A 17,598-nucleotide genomic window follows, 5' to 3' on the forward strand; every position below is an offset into this window, starting at 1 on the left:
CGCCCCCTCCCGCCCTTCTGGAGTCTTCCGCCGCGCGGGCTCGTGACGTCATCACGGCGCGCCCCTTCAGGCGGCCATGGCGCTGTTCGCCGTCAGCAGGTGAGCGGCGTGGTGTGGCGTGGGGCCGGGGTCGGCCCCGGGAGCCGCGCCTGACGGGCACTTTCTCGGCCGTTTCAGGTACGCTGGAGAGGAGGAGGATGCGGAGGACGAGGCGCAGGAGGAGCGGGCTCGGGTGCTGCTGGAGAGGCTCCGCGAGCAGGCGAGGGCCCGGCAGCTGAGGCGGCAGCAGGAGCTCGGAGGAGCGGGGCCGGGCCCGGGGGACGAAGCCGCGGAGGGGAAGAGGAGCGCGGAGAGCGCCGCGCAGGGACGGGGCAGGCTGAGGAAGGAGCGCGCGGGCGGCAGCGCGGAGCTGAAGAGGAGGAGAGATGGAGAGCGGGGCCCTGAGGCAGGTAACAGTCACACCAGCCGCCCTCTGAGTACCTCACTGAGTTTATCCGAGAGTAAATTCTGTTATCTATATACCCCTTTTCTGACAGAAAACCCAATATTGCAAACATCGGGGATCAGTGTAGTGTAAGGGAAGGAGCACGGTCAGCACGGTTCTCAAATGCCTCCATACCACCAAAGCAATGTTTGGTTCTCATGCTTGAATTCAAGGATAAGCTTGCAAGTTGTTGGTTAAGTTCTGTGATGGAAAACATTCCCTGTATCCCTTTTCTGTAGCACATTGTGATCTGTAGCTCTGTGTTCCTGTTATCTAGATTCTGAAGGAGACACTGAACAACGGGAAGGCAGGAGTAACCTTAAAAATAAATCCTCCAAAAGGAAGAAGAGGGATGAGGAAACTGAGGGGGCTGAAGAAGGGAAGAAAGAGAACGGTGAAGGAGCAGAAGGAAACCAAAGCACAGAGGAGGAGCTACCCTCAGCAGCCTTGGGGGAAGAAGCACATCCACCACCTTCCAGCTTGGCAGTTCTTGGAGACTATGACAAAAAGCCTGTGCAGAAGGTAGCTGCTTTGACTGAATTTTGACGACAGCTAGGAATGAAAAGGCAACTTACCAGCATGCATTTAGTCTATGGCTTTGCCTGTTTGGTGGCAGAAACACTTTGTTACTCTCTTTTTCTCTCACTTCAGGTCCAGCCCTTCTTACCACATTGGCTTGCTCAACCCAAGCTAGTGCAAAAACGTATCAAAGAGAATCTAATTCCAATTAGGGATGTCCCAGGAATTCATCCCAAGCTGCTGAAAAAGCTGCAAATGAATGGAATAGAGTCTTTTTTTCCAGGTACCTTGTTAGTGCTCCTTTTTCTCTAAACTTGGTTACGTATTTCCTTCACTCTGTTACTGTATATTTTATGTAGTCAATGAGATGAAGCATAAAACAAAAGCAAGCTTAATGCGTTAATGAAATAAGTTTTTAACCTTTACTTTCATAACATTACGTATGCTAGTGATTGAAGGCTATTATCTGGTCATAAATGCCACTACACAAAATGTATGTTTTGATGTAATAGCTCAGAGCAGCCAAAAGAGGGAGATCTTGCTTTTGTCGTTCCATTTTTTCTATTTAGCTCTCTGGCTGCTAAACCGTGCAGGTAAAGCAAGGTTGCTGGTTGGCTAGGAGTAGCCATGGCACAGGGAAAGAAGAGAGTTCACAGGTGGCAGTCAGAGCTGTTGTTTGTACAGGACTGTTTGCTTCAGTCCTTGCATACTCTCTTGCAGCAAACTTGAATGACTCCAGAGCCTATGGAAAGTGTTTGTTTTGCTCCTTGGCCAATAATACTGATTTGCCCCGATGCATATTTTGTGATTATGTAAGAGTTGTTTGTACTTCAGAAAAAAATGGATGCTCACAGACAAGTATCCATGGGTTTTAAATCTGCCCAGTGCCATCCTAACATGAATACAACAATATGGACGTGAGTTGAAAACAGAATTTAGCAGAGTAACATCTATTCTGAGCATTAGAAATAGCTGAATTCTTGCAGAAGGAAATCTCTGCTCTCAACGCTAAGCTAACAAATTAAAAAGACCTGGGGAAGAAACAGCATGTTTACTGGTTTTAATTCTTCCTGTCTTATGTCTGTACAGCAACAGCACAGATGTGGAAACAGGTTCATTATATAAAACATTGATTTCCTAGATAAACTAGTCTTAGTCTAGTTAATTAACTCCGTGAGTAATGTTTGTTTCCATTTTTGTTCAGTTCAGGCAGAGGTGATACCTGCTGTTCTCCAGAGTGCATCCAATGGATATTTGATGGGGCAGGGAGGATACCGCCCCAAAGACATCTGTGTCTCAGCACCTACTGGCAGTGGTAAAACCCTGTCTTTTGTCATACCAATAGTACAGGTGAGTTTATTACCAGCGAAATACCTGTATGGAAAACATTGAGGTTGCTTTTGTTCAAGCAAAATTTGAATTTAAAAGTAGGTGAGAAAGCCAGGAAATTTGTGAATGCAAATCAACAGGGTTTTCTTGTTCAGAGCTATCTGAAGGATCTGCATGAGTCCACTTGTGCTCCCTACTCTTTCACGGACAGCTGATAAAGCATGAGGAGTTGAGAGGATGTGGGGAAGTAAAACAGAAACGTAAAACTCGGGGAGGATGTGCCAAGCCTATCTCTTCTCATTAGCTTAAAGAAACTCCTTCACACCCCATTGCTGTCAGGGGCTCATTTGACCTTTGTTTTTACAGGTTTTACTGGATCGGGTAGTTTGCCAAGTACGAGCTCTGGTTGTTCTGCCCACTAAGGAATTGGCACAACAGGTATGGAGCTCTTCACCTTTCTTACTGGGCTGAAAGAAGGGCTAAAGCAGTAAATATTTGCATGGCTGTTCAAGCAAGCAGGCTGAATACTCTGTCAGTGGGATTGATGCTGTTAATGTAAAGTGTCAGTTTCACTGATTTTCTTGCAGTTAACGAAGCCCATTTCTTTACAGGTGAGTAAAGTGTTCAACATTTACACCGATGGGACAGGTCTGAAGGTTGTATTGATTACGGGGCAGAAATCTTTCGCAAAGGAGCAGGAAATGCTTGTCCAGAAAAAGTAGGTTAAATGGTCTTTTGATAAGGTTTTTAGAGATTGTAAACTCTTTAATTTCTACAAGCAGAGGTGAAAATACAAAGTGTTGTATCGCATCATCGTGCAGTAAGGGTTTTGGGTAGTGGGTTTATATGCTGGACACTGGTTCTGTTTTTGCCCAGGCTCCTGCTAGGATTCCTTCTTGTGGTTGTTACGTTTTTAGATTTTTAGGGCTCTTCACCAGCTAAGTAGAATGCAGGCATTTACTGTGTGCCCACAGAAACAAATGACTGTTACAGGTTTTTGCTGCAACTTTTCTGAAGTGCTTTTTCTGAAGTGCAGTGAAGAACGTTACTTTTGTTTGCTGGTAGATTGCGTGTTTGAATTGTATTACTTGAAGTGAAAGACCATTGGGAAAATCCTTCTCACCAAGGATCTCTGTTATGTGCTTTACAGTGTAGGGAGAAACTTACTGATGAGCTGCTTGTTCTTTCAGAGTGACAGGTTACTGCAGCCTTGCTGATATTATTGTGGCTACACCGGGGCGGCTCGCAGATCACATTAGCAAGACCGCAGGGTTCAGCCTGACGCAGCTTCGCTTCCTGGTGAGTCAGCTCTGCACATCTCCCATTGCAATGCTCGGTCTGTTGGGTCTGTAGTTCTTGCTTTGTTCTTGCATAGTGCATAAATATATCTCCATTAGAACTGTTGTATGTACTTGGTCTGTGCTTTAGACTGCTCAAGCAGCTGTCCTGAGATGAGAAGTTCTATTCCAGCTCGTAACACTTACTTCCCCTTGCAGACACAAACTTGGAATAAAGCTATGCTGTTTAAAAAATAAAGTTGGTTGGTTTTTTTTTTCAAGTTTGATTATCAGAATTTCATGTTAATTCCACCATACTGGAGTCTGTACAGAGACATAACTGCCATCTTAATTAGGGTTTGAAGAGTTTTATCTCTTAAATACAACCATGTCTTTGCATAAGTGCAAATGAATTGGTGTGTAGTTTGAGTGTCAGGTTGGCTACTGAGCAACTGAAACGAAAGCAGAATTTCAGTTTGGGGATAGAAGTGTCTGCCTTCATTCAAGGAAAGATGGGCAAAGAGAGAATTTCTGTTGACTAGAAGCATCCATACATCTTGGATTCTGGCTCGCTGTTACAGATTAAAAAAATAACGCTGCCAAGTTGAAGATAGTATTTAACAGGTAGTATTTTTTGTCTGTGTGAATTCAGATCATAGATGAAGCTGACCGTATGATTGATGACATGCACCAGAACTGGCTGAACCAAGTCGTCAAAGCCGCGTTCCGAGCAGAAAATGATGCTGGTTCTAACACACTTTTTCAGAGGACCAAACCAGGGCCTGTAACAGCAGCTAGGTAAGCTGTAAAATGCATTTCTTTGAACTGTTTGCAAGGATATTCAGAGAAATGTCTGCCACAGTAAGGCAGCTGCTTCTTCAAAGCTTGAAAAAGCAGGCAGTGAACAGCTGGTATTAAAGGATGCCTTTTAGACTGAAATCCAAGTGTTGTCTTCTTCAGGCATTCCTTAACTAGACTAAAACAGCATCAAAAGAGTGCACAAATATTGCAAGTCTCTGAATCATTGACACAGCCAACAGTAGCATTGCCCTCTGGCGAGCTGAGTAATTTGAAGGAAAATGCTGAACCGTGTCTCTGCAGCTGCTCTTTTCAAATAGCATGACAGAAATGCATCAGAAACTGAGATCAGCAGCGAAGGAAGGAAGTGACTGGGATTGGGGCAGGGGTGACTGGAGCGCAGGGATGTGTGCCAAGGTAACAGATGAGGGTTGTGCAATTGAATTGAGAATGCTGATCCAGATCCATCTGTGAACTGCACTGTCAAACAAGAGTGGGAAAGATCCTACCAGAAGGGCCCAGAGCGGGAAAAGGGTGTCAGAAAAATTAATTACTTCCCTCATAACATCATCTGAAAGCACATGTGGGGGAATTCCTTTGCCCTATCCTCAAAGTTCAGTTTCCGTATGCTGTTTCTTGCAGCTGCTGTTACCCTCAGATACCCTTACAGAAACTGCTGTTTTCAGCCACGCTGACCCAGGACCCAGAGAAGCTGCAGCAGTTGGGCTTGTTCCAGCCTCGCCTCTTTACTTCCGTCTATTCTGAGAAAAAAACACTCGGAGATGGAACAGAGACTGAACGAGACGCTGAAGAGAAGTACACGCTCCCTGAGGGGCTATCGGTATGGTATTAATTCTCTTGCAGCCATAAAGGTAACATATTTGGTCGCTGTTCGGAAAAAATAAGGTGATTGAATAAATTGCACTGCAAGATTAGTTTAGCTCTGGGGCATCTAGTTACGTTTGTAGCCTATGAAGAAATATGCCTTTTCTTTGATGCCTTGTATGACAGAGATGCTGAAAGAAAGTGGCTTTGGGAGTATTCACGATTCCAAAGAGCTCTGCCTTCACACATCTGTTTTCTCATTACTAAGTGTTTATTTGGTTAGGACTGGAATTCTTTAAAATTAAACTCTTCATATGGAATTAAGTTTGATTGCAGAAGAGAGTGGGGATAAGTAGTAATGTAGCACTTCTCAACCATCCACCTCAAGTTACATTCTACATACGTATGTATAACATGCATTTCAAGGCATGTGAGTACAGATCAATCTGCAGACAAGAAGGCAGTGCGTGTTGTTACTTGCCACAGAGAAGTGAGAGCACTAGAACAACAGAGGTCTCCTGCCTCTGCCTTGTGCTGTGTTGCTGTGACTTGTTCTAACGGGGGTTGCATTGTGGGATCTGGTTTTGTTGCTGTTAATTGCAAAACATCCAAGCCCACTAGGTCAGGGACAGGTAGTAAGTTTCAGGGAAGACAACTTTGGCAAGAAGTAATTCTGTCTCTAAACTTCTTCCCTAACGGCTGCAGCAAAGTTATGTCCCTTGTGACCTGAATTCCAAGCCTTTGCTCCTCTTGCATTTCATGCTGACAAAGAAGTTTACCCGTGTGCTGTGTTTTACCAACTCCAGAGAGGCTTCTCACAGGTGAGCATATTCATGAGGTCATTTGGCAGATTCCTGCTGTAGTGGTGTTACAGAGTTAGGTAATGGAGTGACAGTCTCTGTGCCATTCGCCTGCAGATTGTTCCTGCTTGTTCAGGCTTTTGGTGGAATCACTGTGGCTGAATTTTCTTCTCGGTTGCCTCCAAGTGAGAGACAAAGAACCATGAAGGAATTTGAACAAGGAAAGATACGACTGTGAGTATCTTAAATGAGTTTCCTGTAAGTCTCAGGACGTATACTATTTCTAGTGTGAAAAGCTCATTAGAATCAAGAGGATATTTAAACAGAGTTCCCCTGTAAAACAGAGCATGCAGGAATCAGCTTAAAAAATGGGCATGGGACCTGGCCCAATTGCACTGACAGACAGGTTTACTTCTGTCCATAATTTTGATTCACTTTGTGATGTTCCTAACTGTATTGGGAGTGCATCTATGGTATGTCCCCAAAAAGAAAGTAAATGTTTATTTTCTGGATTTTCTTTTTGTCCAAACCCTGTATTGAAATTTTTCCTTGATCACTGGCAGACACCTCACTGTCTGCATTCAGTACCTTTAGGGAGTGCTCAGATGCTTGCAGGATTGTAACCTCTGGTGTGCTGGGAGTTGCCTGGCTCAGTGTTGCATGCTTGGAGAACCTGGAAATGCCCTGTAGCTTTTCATGTATAACTGTAGTGGCACTTAGAACAAACAGCTAACACCAGTTACACTGTGTGATTTACAGTGCTGTGTTAATGCTTAGAGCTCAGGGGCTGACTGCTTGGTTTAAGCAGAAATTAGCAGTAGTTGTGCTGTGTTCAGTTGTTCTGTATGTGTTTGTGCAGTGGCAGAGACGTTATCTGAAAACAACTGTATGTACATTTAAAACCAGGTTAATCAGCACGGATGCCACTGCTCGAGGGATTGACATTAAAGGAGTGAATTGTGTAATAAACTATGACACACCTCAGTTCATCAGGACATATGTTCACCGGTAAGACAAGCAGGAACAAAAGGAAGATGTTTGAGCTTGGTGTTCTCTGAAATACTTAGCATAAGCAATGTGCACTTAAAAGGAGTTCCAGCTATGGATTTTTAAAATTTCAATATACAACTGACTTTTTAAATCAGAACCTAATTCGTAGCATCGTGAGAGCAATGTAGTATTAAAACAGAAATCCAGCACCCTGTTATATAAAATGTATTTTATGGGAGGTAGAAACATTGTCCTGGACAGCATCAAGTTGGGTTTCCAGTTGTTTAGAACGCTGCAGAGGTTCAGCAGCTGTCAGTGAACTCTGGAAATGTTCATGCTTTGTAACACGTGGCTGGCCCTGTGAAACATGAAAATCTAGACTTTCTCCTAAACCTGGAGAGTTTCACAGTCAGACTCCTGAAGCTGATAATGCCAGAGACTACTGCACGACTGAACTGACTTGATGTTCCTTCTGATTTCAGTGTTGGAAGAACAGCTCGTGCAGGAAAAGCAGGCTTAGCTTTCAGCATGGTCCTCAGAATCCAGGTGTGTCATCGGTGTAAGATTCATTTGAGAAGGAAAGTGGAGGACTGTAAGGAACAGAAAGTTCATATTACTTCTTACCTTCTCCAGTCAGCTGTGTTTTGTACTTGGAAAATTTTAATTCAGTCATTCCACAACAAGGCAGAAAATCCCCAGATGTGCTCATTTTCCAGCTGAGAGACAGCAGGGTGCCCCTTGTAAGGGGAGGTACTCTTGCTTCTTTTTCTACTGTGTCTGTTCTGTTGTGCAGGAGCGCAGGTTTCTGCAGATGTTGAAGGATGCCGGCATTTCAGACATGAAGCAGCACTTGGTCAAGGGCAAGTTACTAAAGCCATTGGTGCAGCAGTATGAGGAGGCTCTGTCTAAACTTGAGAAGACAGTCAAGGTAACTGCAGGAGGGAAGAAGAGCAGAAAACGGGGAAGAAAATTAAAAATTCTGAACTACAGTTTATGGAGTTCATTGCAAGTCATGACAAGCACAAGTATTAGTATCCTGGGTCCTTCTCTTGAACTGAGACATCTGTTTTGGTGTGAAGGAATTGCATCATTGAGTGCATCATGATGAAGTACTTGGAAATAGTGGGGAGGAGAGAAGGAGGGTTTTCTGTTAAAAGAAAGCTGGACGGTATTTGTGGTATCCCCTTTCCTATTCTGGCTTTGTCTTTGTCTCTGAGGCCTGGATTTTGGCAGCTTCCCAGAGGAAAGCAAACAAAATGCAGATTGAGCCTTTTGTCATTCCAGAGCTTCAAGATTGTAACTTGGAGCCGTGCAGACCAGAAGTTGGGTACTTCAAGCCAGGAAGGCATTTCCTGCAGACCTTTACACACCAGTAGGAAAGCTGAGAGCTTTCAGAGAGAAGCAGGGTAGCATTTGACTTGCCGGAATGGTGGACAGGGGATCCATAACAGATACTTTTGTGCTGTATGATTTGAGCCAAGTGTTCTGCTCTTTTCTTTGAGGACTCTTGATAAAACCTTTGTCCTTGAATAATTATGATTTTGAATTTCAGATTAGGAATGTTAGAGAACTGGGGCAGGGCAGAAAAGATCGTGATACTGTTACGTTGCTGCCCAAAGTCCCTTCTGCATGGCCTTGGGGCAGGAGCGTTGCCAGTCACCTTCTCAACTTTAATTTTGAACAGGGCGAGCGAGCACAGAAACGAGTCTGAGTGAACGCAAGCAGAGGAGGTGGTGTTTCGTGGCACTGAAGATACCCAGCACAGTAACAAGGAGATGTGGTTCCTGAGCTCAGTGGTCGTCTCCTCAAGCCTTATCTTGTCCCAAGTCAGCTGTTAACGGCCTCAGTCCCATTTCAAGGGTGCAGGAAACAGGGTTAATTTACTGGTTTTTGAGAAGTAAATGCGATTGTTTGGAAGAGGATTTTGCATCATTACCCAACTGGCGTATGGAAAACTACCACCAGCGAACAGGAGAGCCATGCTCTTGGTCATGGGCCTGATGGAGCTGCTGCTCACTAGAGGTGTGGGTTGTGCCTTTCTTGCCTCTGAAATGGGACAGCTCAGTTCTGCCACATTGTACAAGGAGCTCTATCCTCATGGAAGCATAAAAATGTATGCAATGCATTGCCTGGAGCAGGATGCCATTCAAAGAACCGTTCTAGGTTGAATGAACTGCAACTTTTAAATAAATAGACACTGTATTTTGAAAAGATTTTATAGATACTATTTTAAAGTTTCCAGAGTACAGAGCTGATAGCAGTGGATTTTTGGTTGTACCGCTCTGTGTCTTTGTCATTTCCTTGCCTGCATTGTTTCCTTTTCAGTACTAGGGGTAGCAGCAGCTACACTGTTACTGTTAATGCAGACTAAAACATCTGGCTCGCGTGAATTTAAAAGCCATAACCCTCTATTTGCCACTGGTATTTCTAGCTGTCCCTGACAGGCTTAGAGCTACCCTGAGGCTGTAGCCTCCACCTGCCCTGGGAGAGCTGCAGGAAGTGGCCCAGCTCTGGCTTTGGTTGTTTTGTAGAACAATATAAATGCACACCATCACTGGCAATACAGGGCTGGAGAAAAATAAAAGGGAGGGTGCTGGAAAGCTTGGAGGGATGGAAGTGAGGAGCAGCGGTTGCGTGCTGTAAGCAGAGGAGCAACGTGTGATTGTCACAGCAGCGGGTCCTGCTGCTTGGGTGCTCTACCTGTCTCTTATCAAGTTGGTGCTGCTTAGTGCTGGAGTAGGAGACATGTACAGCCCTTACACCAGAGCTGCGAGCTCCCATGAACGAACCTGCCCGGGCACGGCATCCCATTAACCACCTGCCTCCGTTTCTTATCATTAAGTGATTAAGGGCGGTGATTAAGCCGGATCAGGTCCTAATGGCACGCGGCAGAACTTCGCCCTGAGGGTCCCGGGGAGCGGCTCCACCACCGCCACCACCTTCGGTCCGGTTCGGTCCGGTTCAGTTCGGTTCAGGCGGTGCGGAGCGGAGCCGGGTGGGAACGGGGCGGGAGCTCTGGGGCCGCCCCGCGGTACTGCCCCGCCCCAGCCCGGCGTCTGCGGGACAGAACGGGACGGGAGCGAGGGAGCAGCAGCAGCAGCGGCACTAGCAGCAGCAGCACTAGCACTAGCAGCAGTAGCATGGGGCTGGAGCTGGAACTGTACCTGGACCTGCGCTCGCCGCCCTGCCGGGCGCTCTACATCTTCGCCCGGTGCAACAACATCCCCTTCGAGTTCAAGCACGTGGAGCTGATGACGGGTGAGCGGGGCTGGAAGGGGCCGCTGCCCCCGGGTAGCAGCGGGCACGGAGCTGAGGCAGCGGGCGGGGGGTCCTGTCCCGTAAGGAATCCCCGGTTCTTAGGGGGCGGTGCCGGTGCCCGCGTCCCCCTGCCGTGCTGTGGTTCTGCTGAGCTCTGTGCGAGGTCTTTGAAAACAGCCCGTCCTCAGCAGAAAATGGGGGACAGGAAAAGAGACGTTGTTCTGAGAAGTAACGCTCCTCGGGGTGCGCCGGCTCTGAGGCCGTGCCTCGGTTGCCAGCAAGAGATGGGAAGCGCAGCCGTGTGCGGGGACGAGCCCGGCGTGGGGTTCGCCCCTTCGAAGTAACTTCCCCCCGAAGCGCCGTGCTGCGGAACGCAGCGGGCAGCGCGGGGCGGCCCTCCCCCGGGTGTTGCATCGGGGCACGGTGGGATGAAGTCACGCTGACAGCGCTGGGAGAGGCCTGGGAGATGGCGAAGGCAGCGGGAGGGTGAAGTGCAGCAGACAGAATGGGAAAGCTGAGGGCTGCAGGGGGCAGGAGGGCTTTTGTTTGTTCTAAAACCAACGCGCAGCGGGTGGGAGCCTGCCGGAGAGGTATCGTGTGTTTTCACCGGAGGACCCCTGGAGATCTGTATCTTTCTTTGCAAACCGCCTGTCAGCCTTTCCAGTGCTCTGTTGTGAAATTCAGTGAATGCACTGGGCTTAAAAACAACGCAAGATGAGAAGGCTTCCGAGGCTCAGCTTGACAGAGAAACAAGAGAGGCTCCAGCTTGTGATTACAGAAACCTCTGGGTGTTGTGGTTTCTTCTCTGGGTGTTCCCCTTCACGCCTTGGCTGCTCACTGAATGCGCTTGATGCTGCCTTCCTGTCTCAATAGGAACGGATTGCAGCTGGGGTAACAGCCCGTACAGTGTCCTTTCCCTCCTTGCCAACGAATGGTTGTGGTGAGATGTTGATCCAAATGACAAGAGGCTGGCAGGCAAGCAGTGAGAGCACGAAGAGGAATGGAAAAACTGAAAGAGAATTACTCACAAACCGGGTTTGCCAAGTTCTGGGAAAATAAACCTTTTCCAGAGCATCTCCTGGGACACAAAGATTCCCAGGTGACTCACGCAGAAGGGCATGACAGGGGGTTAGGCATGAGAGAAATGTGACTGCAGAGGTGCACGTGTGTGACTGTGAAGCCAGGGGCTGGGAAGAGGCTGGCGTGAATGAAGGTGTCTGGGCTGGGGTCTAGAGGTAACGGAGCACGCTAGGACTCCCAAGGAACAAAACACCTCTGGTGGGCTTAATGTCTGCCTGCTTTTCAGACCTAAAAGACGGCTTAAAAGCAAACCTGGATCTGTATTTGCTCTGATATATGATAAGGAAAACTCCCACAAAGAAGTCATTAATATGTTTGTAATAAGATTCCCATGACTTTATATGGAATCACAGGAATTTGTTTCCTCTAAACAGAGGGATAAAAAGAGAATTTAATATGAATGTTCTTATTTTCCAGGGAAAAAAAAAAAATCCTTTCTTTGTCACTGTCCTTGTGGTTAACCCTCTGTGGCACTGAGATCCCTTCCCCCAGAGCTGCTTGGTGTTTGTACCCCGGCAGGTACCTCCAGTCACAAACTTCAGGCTGATACCACCTTAAGTTGACAAACATTGCTGGTATGAAAGGACTCTGAACCCTTCTGACCTTTGTCAAGAGGTTGTTCTGGTATGCAGGCAATAAGCAAGCTGACAGAAGGCAAAGGCACAGCCTACCCCTGCAGTACAGCACCGTGTTTGTACAGTCAAAGCCAGAAATTGTCCACGTGTTGCCCATGGACTCCTCAGCTGTTCCCGGGTGGGTGCTGAGCAACACTGATGAGAAAAAATTTCTCATTTCCCTCAGGGCAGCATAGGACCGAGGAGTTCAGGAAGGTGAACATACTGATGAAAGTGCCCGCACTGAAGGATGGTTCCTTCACCTTAGCAGAGAGGTAAGGCACCAGCAGGCTCAGTCCTCTGCTGAAGAACTGTTTGTCCTGATGCTTGGATTCGGCCAGTGTACTCTTGGGTCTCTGCTGGGACTCCAGCCCAATCAGTTGTTTGCGTCTTTCAGCTGGTATGTAAAATAAACCTGTGTTCTAAGGCAAACTTCCTTGTAATCACCTCAGACAGCATTGGCTGTGAAAACTCGGAGCTGCTGCTTGGAGCTAGCTTCCATGCAGGCAATGTTTCTGAGCTAAGACACCTGCCCCTACGTCCTTCTGCTCTCTGCCTTCAGCTGGGGGCTGCAGTTCAGTGCCATAGATCTGTCAGAAGGCACCCGGCAACGCAAAGCTCTGAGTTGGTGTGAATTCATTCTGTGGTTCACGTGTGCTCTAAAGTGTCTGCAGGCGAACTACGGCACAGTGAGGCAGACGTGGCCCTGCTGGTGATGCATCATCGGTGATGATCATTGCTGTCCCTGAGCAACCAGCAAGCCAGCACAAACTCTGCCAAGTGCTGTGACCACCCAACGATTACACGCCCTCACTTACACCTGACTTACATTACATTTGTATGGCTGCTCGCGCAGCAGTGCAGTATGTGGAAAAAGGAGAGAGGACGAGGTGCTTTCATCTCTGCTTACGACTCACTGGGCTGTCCTGCTCTCTGGCAGCATTGCGATCCTCCTGTACCTGGCGCGGAAATTCAAGACTCCCGATCACTGGTATCCCTCTGACCTGCAGAAACAGGCCAGGGTTGATGAGTACCTGTCGTGGCAGCACGCCAACATTCGTGGGAAGGCAAGCAAGCTGTTCGTAAGTAAGGTAAGAAAGACCGTCCTACATTGAAAACTGAGAGTGCTGTGGGCCAGGAAGTAGCCCTCTGTGTGCTGGGGCTTTCTACGTGAACGTACAGGCCAGGTGACAGGAACAAGCCTAGAGCTGGGATTGACGTGGCTGCTCAGTAGGGATGGATCCCTGCACACATGGAGCGGTCTGAATCCTTCATGCCGTAGCCACAGCTCTGGAGTCTGTGGGACTCGTTCCTTGTAGATGCAGACCGAGCAGCGTGCGTGGTAAATCTGCCCTGTGTGAACAGCAAGCAGCAGGCACAGCTCCCTGCCTTCCGCCCAGCTTCACGGAAAGAAAGGACATCCACTGGAAAACAAAATGCAGCTGTTTAAAGATGACGCAGCCTTCCCTTGAGAGAAGACTGGCGTGGTTGAAATTTCAGACTTTCTAGGGAGGAGACGCAGATGGGAAGCAAAGTTGGTCACTGATATTAATCTGTTCAAGAAGCTACCAACAACAGCTGTTCTTGGGCATGGCCGCTGAGGGATCCTTAGAAGAAGGCAGTTTGAGGCCTGGACTGCATTCAGAGGGAAACATGTAAAAAGCAATGTTCTTTCTTCTCCTTGCCAGGTGCTGGTACCTCTCCTTACAGGCCAGGCTCTGCCTCCAGAGAAACTGGAAGGTGCTATCGAAGAGCTGAATGTTGTCCTGAATCAGTTTGAGGAGAAGTTCTTGCAGGACAAGCCCTTCATTGTGGGCAGCCACATCTCCTTGGCGGACCTCGTAGCCCTGGTGGAGCTCATGCAGGTGAGCATCGATCGCAGTGCTGTCGGATGGACCAGCTGGGCTGTGGGCAGCAGCACCATCTCCGTAGGACAGATATTTCTCTCCACAGTTCACCCTTTAGTGGAATTAAAACTTGTTCCTTTTTGACCACAAGCAGAACTGAGTTTGCTAGGGAAATTCCCTTTCTAGAAGTTTGGACAAAATTTCTATTTTCTGGTATTTCTTCCAGGAAAAAAAAGAGGTTGAATTACAAAGTAGACAGAGGAGGATGAAGGAGAAATTGAAAGAACAGCTCTTTTACTTAGGTCAGGAATTCAGGAGAGAAGCTAAACTGCATTTGTCTTGAGGGAGCTGAATGTATGGTGCTCATTAACTTGTGCTTTGCCTTTTGAGCAGCAGAGCAGGGACTCCTCACCCTCCTCCCTAGGCAGAAGTACTGAAGCGCTGTCTGTGTTGTCTAGGAGTAAAGCCACCTTCTGTTTTAGGGGAGAATATATCTATTTGATTTTCTCCAACTACCAGGATCAGTATCATAAACTGAGCTACAGAAATTACAGATATTTGGAGGAGACATGTCGGTGTGTATGGACCTCTGTGTTCATAACGTGGGTCTGCCATGGCTGCACTTGGGCTGCAGGTCCTAGCAGGGCGAAGCAGCTGCTTCCTGTAGGTTTAAGAAGCAGAGATGAACTCCACCTAATGAACTCCATGACTTTGTTGCCTCAAGCGAGAGGCACATCTGTGCTTTGTTCTGTTCCCAGCCCTGGCAAACACCTGGGCTGGCTGCTGGCAGGGAAGCCTCATGCCCAGGTTCTGTTGCTCTCTCTGCAGCCTGTCGCTTCTGGCTACGACCTCTTTCAGGAGAGGCCGAAGTTAGCGAAGTGGCGCAGTCGTGTGGAAGAAGCCCTGGGGAAGGAGATCTTCCAGGAAGCACACGAAGAGATCCTGAATATGAAGAACGTGACTGCTGATAAAATTGCACCCGAGCTGCTGGAACACTTCAAGCAACTGCTCTTAAAGCAGGTCAACTAGAATTGAGGGTGTTACACTCCGATTAAAATGAATTGTTTTGTGGAGGCCTTTAATAATATTTCAATATTTCCTCTAATAATCATACAAAAGCTGCATTCCACAAACTGCATTTCCATTACAGTCTTTCTGCAAGTTGGAAGGGAAGAAAACTACATCTTAAACAGACGGCGGCGAGCCAGCCCTTGTCTGGTGCCCCTGCCTGGGGAGGGTGAGGGAACACCTGGCCACTAGAGGCTGCTGCGCTACCGGTCAGAGCAAAGGGACCCTGGGAGCAAGGAGGCTGTGCAAGTGTTCAGGTGAGAAGGATGGGCTGAATCCCACGAACGAGGATCCCCAACAACAGCCTTATGCCATCATCTACGTAGGTTATGCACAGTTGGGAAAAGCCGATTTTCTAGGTGAGACCGCTGCCAACCACGTGGTCGCCTTCCTCAAGCTATATTGGTGCTCCGTCCCTTCCCCAGAGCTGCCCTGGCAGCTCCATGGAAAGCATTTAAACCAGGTTCCCTACTGCTGAACATTGCTGTGGCTGGGCCTGTACCGCGGGCAGAGGGAGCTGTGGTGGTCAGCCTCAGGGCAAGCGGAGTGCTTAGCAAGTGAGCTAACTAATGCTGAAATAACGTTCGTGTTCCACTACTCTTCTGTCATGACATATTCTCCAGTAAAGTTTATCATTACATTTGCAATGCGTCCTAGCTGTGTTTGGATTTGTAAACAGTTGGCAATTTGGAAAGGAGCAGCCACGGATTCCTTACACACCGTGGTTCAGCTCCTTTCATAACCCCTTCGCTGTGTCCCCTTGTACTCCTCTTGCCTTCCTGTCCTCTTCCTGTTTCTACCCTTCCATTTCCAGGTAAGAACTATGGTTAGTCCCAGTTTGCAGAACTGTTTTTTCCTCCTTGTCTGGCACTGGTTTTAGCTGGAAGTCTGCCTGTGCTGTGGTCTGCCAGGTGGTTACAGCGCCTGCTGCGATGGTTGTGCGGTACAGGGGGTGTGAGATGTCTGCCACGTCAATGCTAGTCAAGTGACAGCAGTGCTCAGAAAAGGTGAAAGCAGCTGCTCAAACCAGTCTACGCACCCTTCCAGCTGGACCTGCAGTTCTGGGGAACAAGCCATCTGTCTATTCTGTATTTGAGTTTCCTGAGTAAACCTGCCCTCGAGGTCAATAGGGCGTCAGGAACCAGAGCTTGCAGTGCGCGTCCCTCAGCTGCGAGCTGCACCAGGCAGATCAATCCTCTTTCCGGACTTCAGCTTGCAGGATATCCTAAATGTCAGTAGTGAAAAAAGCAGGTTGCCCCCAAACTCTTTCGGTTTCTGCGCTGACACAAGCAGAGAATAACTTGTTTTCTCTAATTTTTATTGCCTCATTTGTTGAGGACAGCCTACTGCACTCTAGCCAGCAAACTCAGTAACTTGCTCTGAGTATTTGCATTGTTGCCACCTGGCCAGTAACCGCTGTAGGTGCTGCACTGCTGCTCTGCTGTAGCAGCTTCCCTGCAGTGCTAAGCCTAATGAAAACAGACTGTTTATGCCATGCTGCCAACCACTTCCTTTCTTCTATAACCTGCAGCTTACCACATCCAGCTGCCTGGGCTTCACTCAGAATAAAATAGGTCCCTCCTTGCTGCCACCTTTAGCACTGTTTGTGTGACTTCAGACTCCTCCAACTTCTCTCTCTTTTGTAGAGAGCAAACTTCCTATCACTAGCATAATACATCCTCACCTTCTGTTCAAGTAGAAACAGAGTGGGGATAATCAAAACCAAGAGCCAAATCAGACAGACCTCAAACGGAGCTTGTTAGCAGAGCCTTTCTTCTTATGTATTTCCCAGCAGAATCTCAAGATAGGGCTCTGTGCATGCAAAACCGCTGCGAGCCAAAGCAAATGCAGGACCTGCCGCTTGGTCTTGTTGAAGCTCATCCTTTTGGCCTCAGCCCAGCAATCTAGCCTGTCCAAATCCTTCTGTAGGGCCATCCTACCCCCAGGCAGATCGACTCCCAGTTTGGCATCATCTGCAAACTTACTGAGGGTGCACTCAATCCCCTCATCTGGGTCATCAATAAAGACCTCTGGGCCTGTCCCTCCAGCCAACTCTTTACCCAGTAATGAGTGCATTTGTCCAAGCCCTGGGCTGCCAGCTTCTCCAGGAGAATACTGTGGAAGACAGTGTTGAAGGCTTTGCTGAAGTCTAGGTAGACCACATCAACAGCCTTTCCCTCATCCACCAGGCAGGTCTCAATCACAGGAGATCAGGTTGGTCAAGCAGGACCTACCTTTCATGAACCCCTGCTGTCTGGGCCTGATCCTCCAGCTGTCCCGCACATGCCCTGTGATCTCACTCAAGATGATCTGCTCCATTACTTTCCCCGGCACCGAGGTCAGGCTGACAGGCCTGCAGTTCCCCGGATCCTCCTTATGACCCCTCTTGTAGATGGGAGTCACATTGGCAAGCTTTGAGTCTTCTGGGACCTCTCCAGTTGACCAGAATCCTGATGGATGGTGGAAAGCAGCTTGGCAATCATTTCTGCCAGCTCCTTCAGCACCCTTGGGTAAATCCCATCCTGCCCCATGGACTTGTGACAGTCCAGATGGAGTAGCTGGTCTCTAACTATTTCCATCTGAATCGTGGGGGTTTATTCTGCTCCCCATCCCAGACTTCCAGGTCAGGGGGTAGAGCACCCTGAAGATAATTGGTCAGACTTGTAAAGAGAGATGTAAAGGAGGCACTGAGAACCTCAGCCTTTTCCT

General features: G+C 48.0%; 2 protein-coding genes and 1 long non-coding RNA gene across 4 annotated transcripts in view; 2 read left to right on the forward strand and 1 right to left on the reverse strand.

The window, feature by feature from the left end:
- Positions 1–9,270, forward strand: DDX51 (DEAD-box helicase 51). Of its 2 annotated transcripts, XM_021412466.1 has the most exons (16): positions 1–99; positions 178–449; positions 762–1,006; positions 1,136–1,286; positions 2,208–2,353; positions 2,699–2,770; positions 2,944–3,050; positions 3,523–3,631; positions 4,262–4,407; positions 5,050–5,248; positions 5,938–6,053; positions 6,150–6,266; positions 6,939–7,040; positions 7,505–7,568; positions 7,816–7,950; positions 8,707–9,270. In XM_021412466.1, exons 1-16 carry the CDS (start codon positions 77–79, stop codon positions 8,731–8,733), a joined length of 2,031 nt encoding a protein of 676 aa, XP_021268141.1. In that variant the 5' UTR covers positions 1–76; the 3' UTR covers positions 8,734–9,270. The 2 variants fall into 2 exon arrangements, with proteins under 2 accessions (XP_021268141.1, XP_021268140.1); XM_021412465.1 differs by having other exon boundaries at positions 7,816–9,270.
- LOC110406245 overlaps positions 7,818–17,598 on the reverse strand; it is a 12,107-nt gene continuing 2,326 nt past the window's right edge. Inside the window, exon 3 of the long non-coding RNA XR_002443363.1 lies at positions 7,818–7,954. This is a non-coding gene — a long non-coding RNA (uncharacterized LOC110406245). The remainder of the gene's footprint in view (positions 7,955–17,598) is intronic.
- GSTT2B (glutathione S-transferase theta 2B) lies at positions 9,820–15,536 on the forward strand. The gene is made up of 6 exons (XM_021412470.1): positions 9,820–10,280; positions 12,162–12,249; positions 12,915–13,065; positions 13,663–13,839; positions 14,650–14,841; positions 14,972–15,536. The coding sequence occupies exons 1-6, from the start codon at positions 10,163–10,165 to the stop codon at positions 15,008–15,010; spliced, it is 765 nt and encodes a 254-aa protein (XP_021268145.1). The 5' UTR covers positions 9,820–10,162; the 3' UTR covers positions 15,011–15,536.

This window comes from Numida meleagris, chromosome 14 (assembly GCF_002078875.1).
Source record: "Numida meleagris isolate 19003 breed g44 Domestic line chromosome 14, NumMel1.0, whole genome shotgun sequence".
Lineage (NCBI taxonomy): Eukaryota > Metazoa > Chordata > Aves > Galliformes > Numididae > Numida > Numida meleagris.

What these genes read in the sequence shown, in the direction of transcription:
- DDX51 (XM_021412465.1), top strand. Translation starts at nt 77, where the DNA reads ATGGCGCTGTTCGCCGTCAGCAG. An exon ending in ACAAAAAGCCTGTGCAGAAG is followed by an intron (nt 1,007 to 1,135) that starts GTAGCTGCTTTG and finishes CTCTCACTTCAG; the next exon opens with GTCCAGCCCTTCTTACCACA. An exon ending in GCATGGTCCTCAGAATCCAG is followed by an intron (nt 7,569 to 7,815) that starts GTGTGTCATCGG and finishes TCTGTTGTGCAG; the next exon opens with GAGCGCAGGTTTCTGCAGAT.
- GSTT2B (XM_021412470.1), top strand. Translation starts at nt 10,163, where the DNA reads ATGGGGCTGGAGCTGGAACTGTACCTGGACCTGCGCTCGCCGCCCTGC. An exon ending in GCACGTGGAGCTGATGACGG is followed by an intron (nt 10,281 to 12,161) that starts GTGAGCGGGGCT and finishes CATTTCCCTCAG; the next exon opens with GGCAGCATAGGACCGAGGAG. An exon ending in CCCTGGTGGAGCTCATGCAG is followed by an intron (nt 13,840 to 14,649) that starts GTGAGCATCGAT and finishes CTCTCTCTGCAG; the next exon opens with CCTGTCGCTTCTGGCTACGA.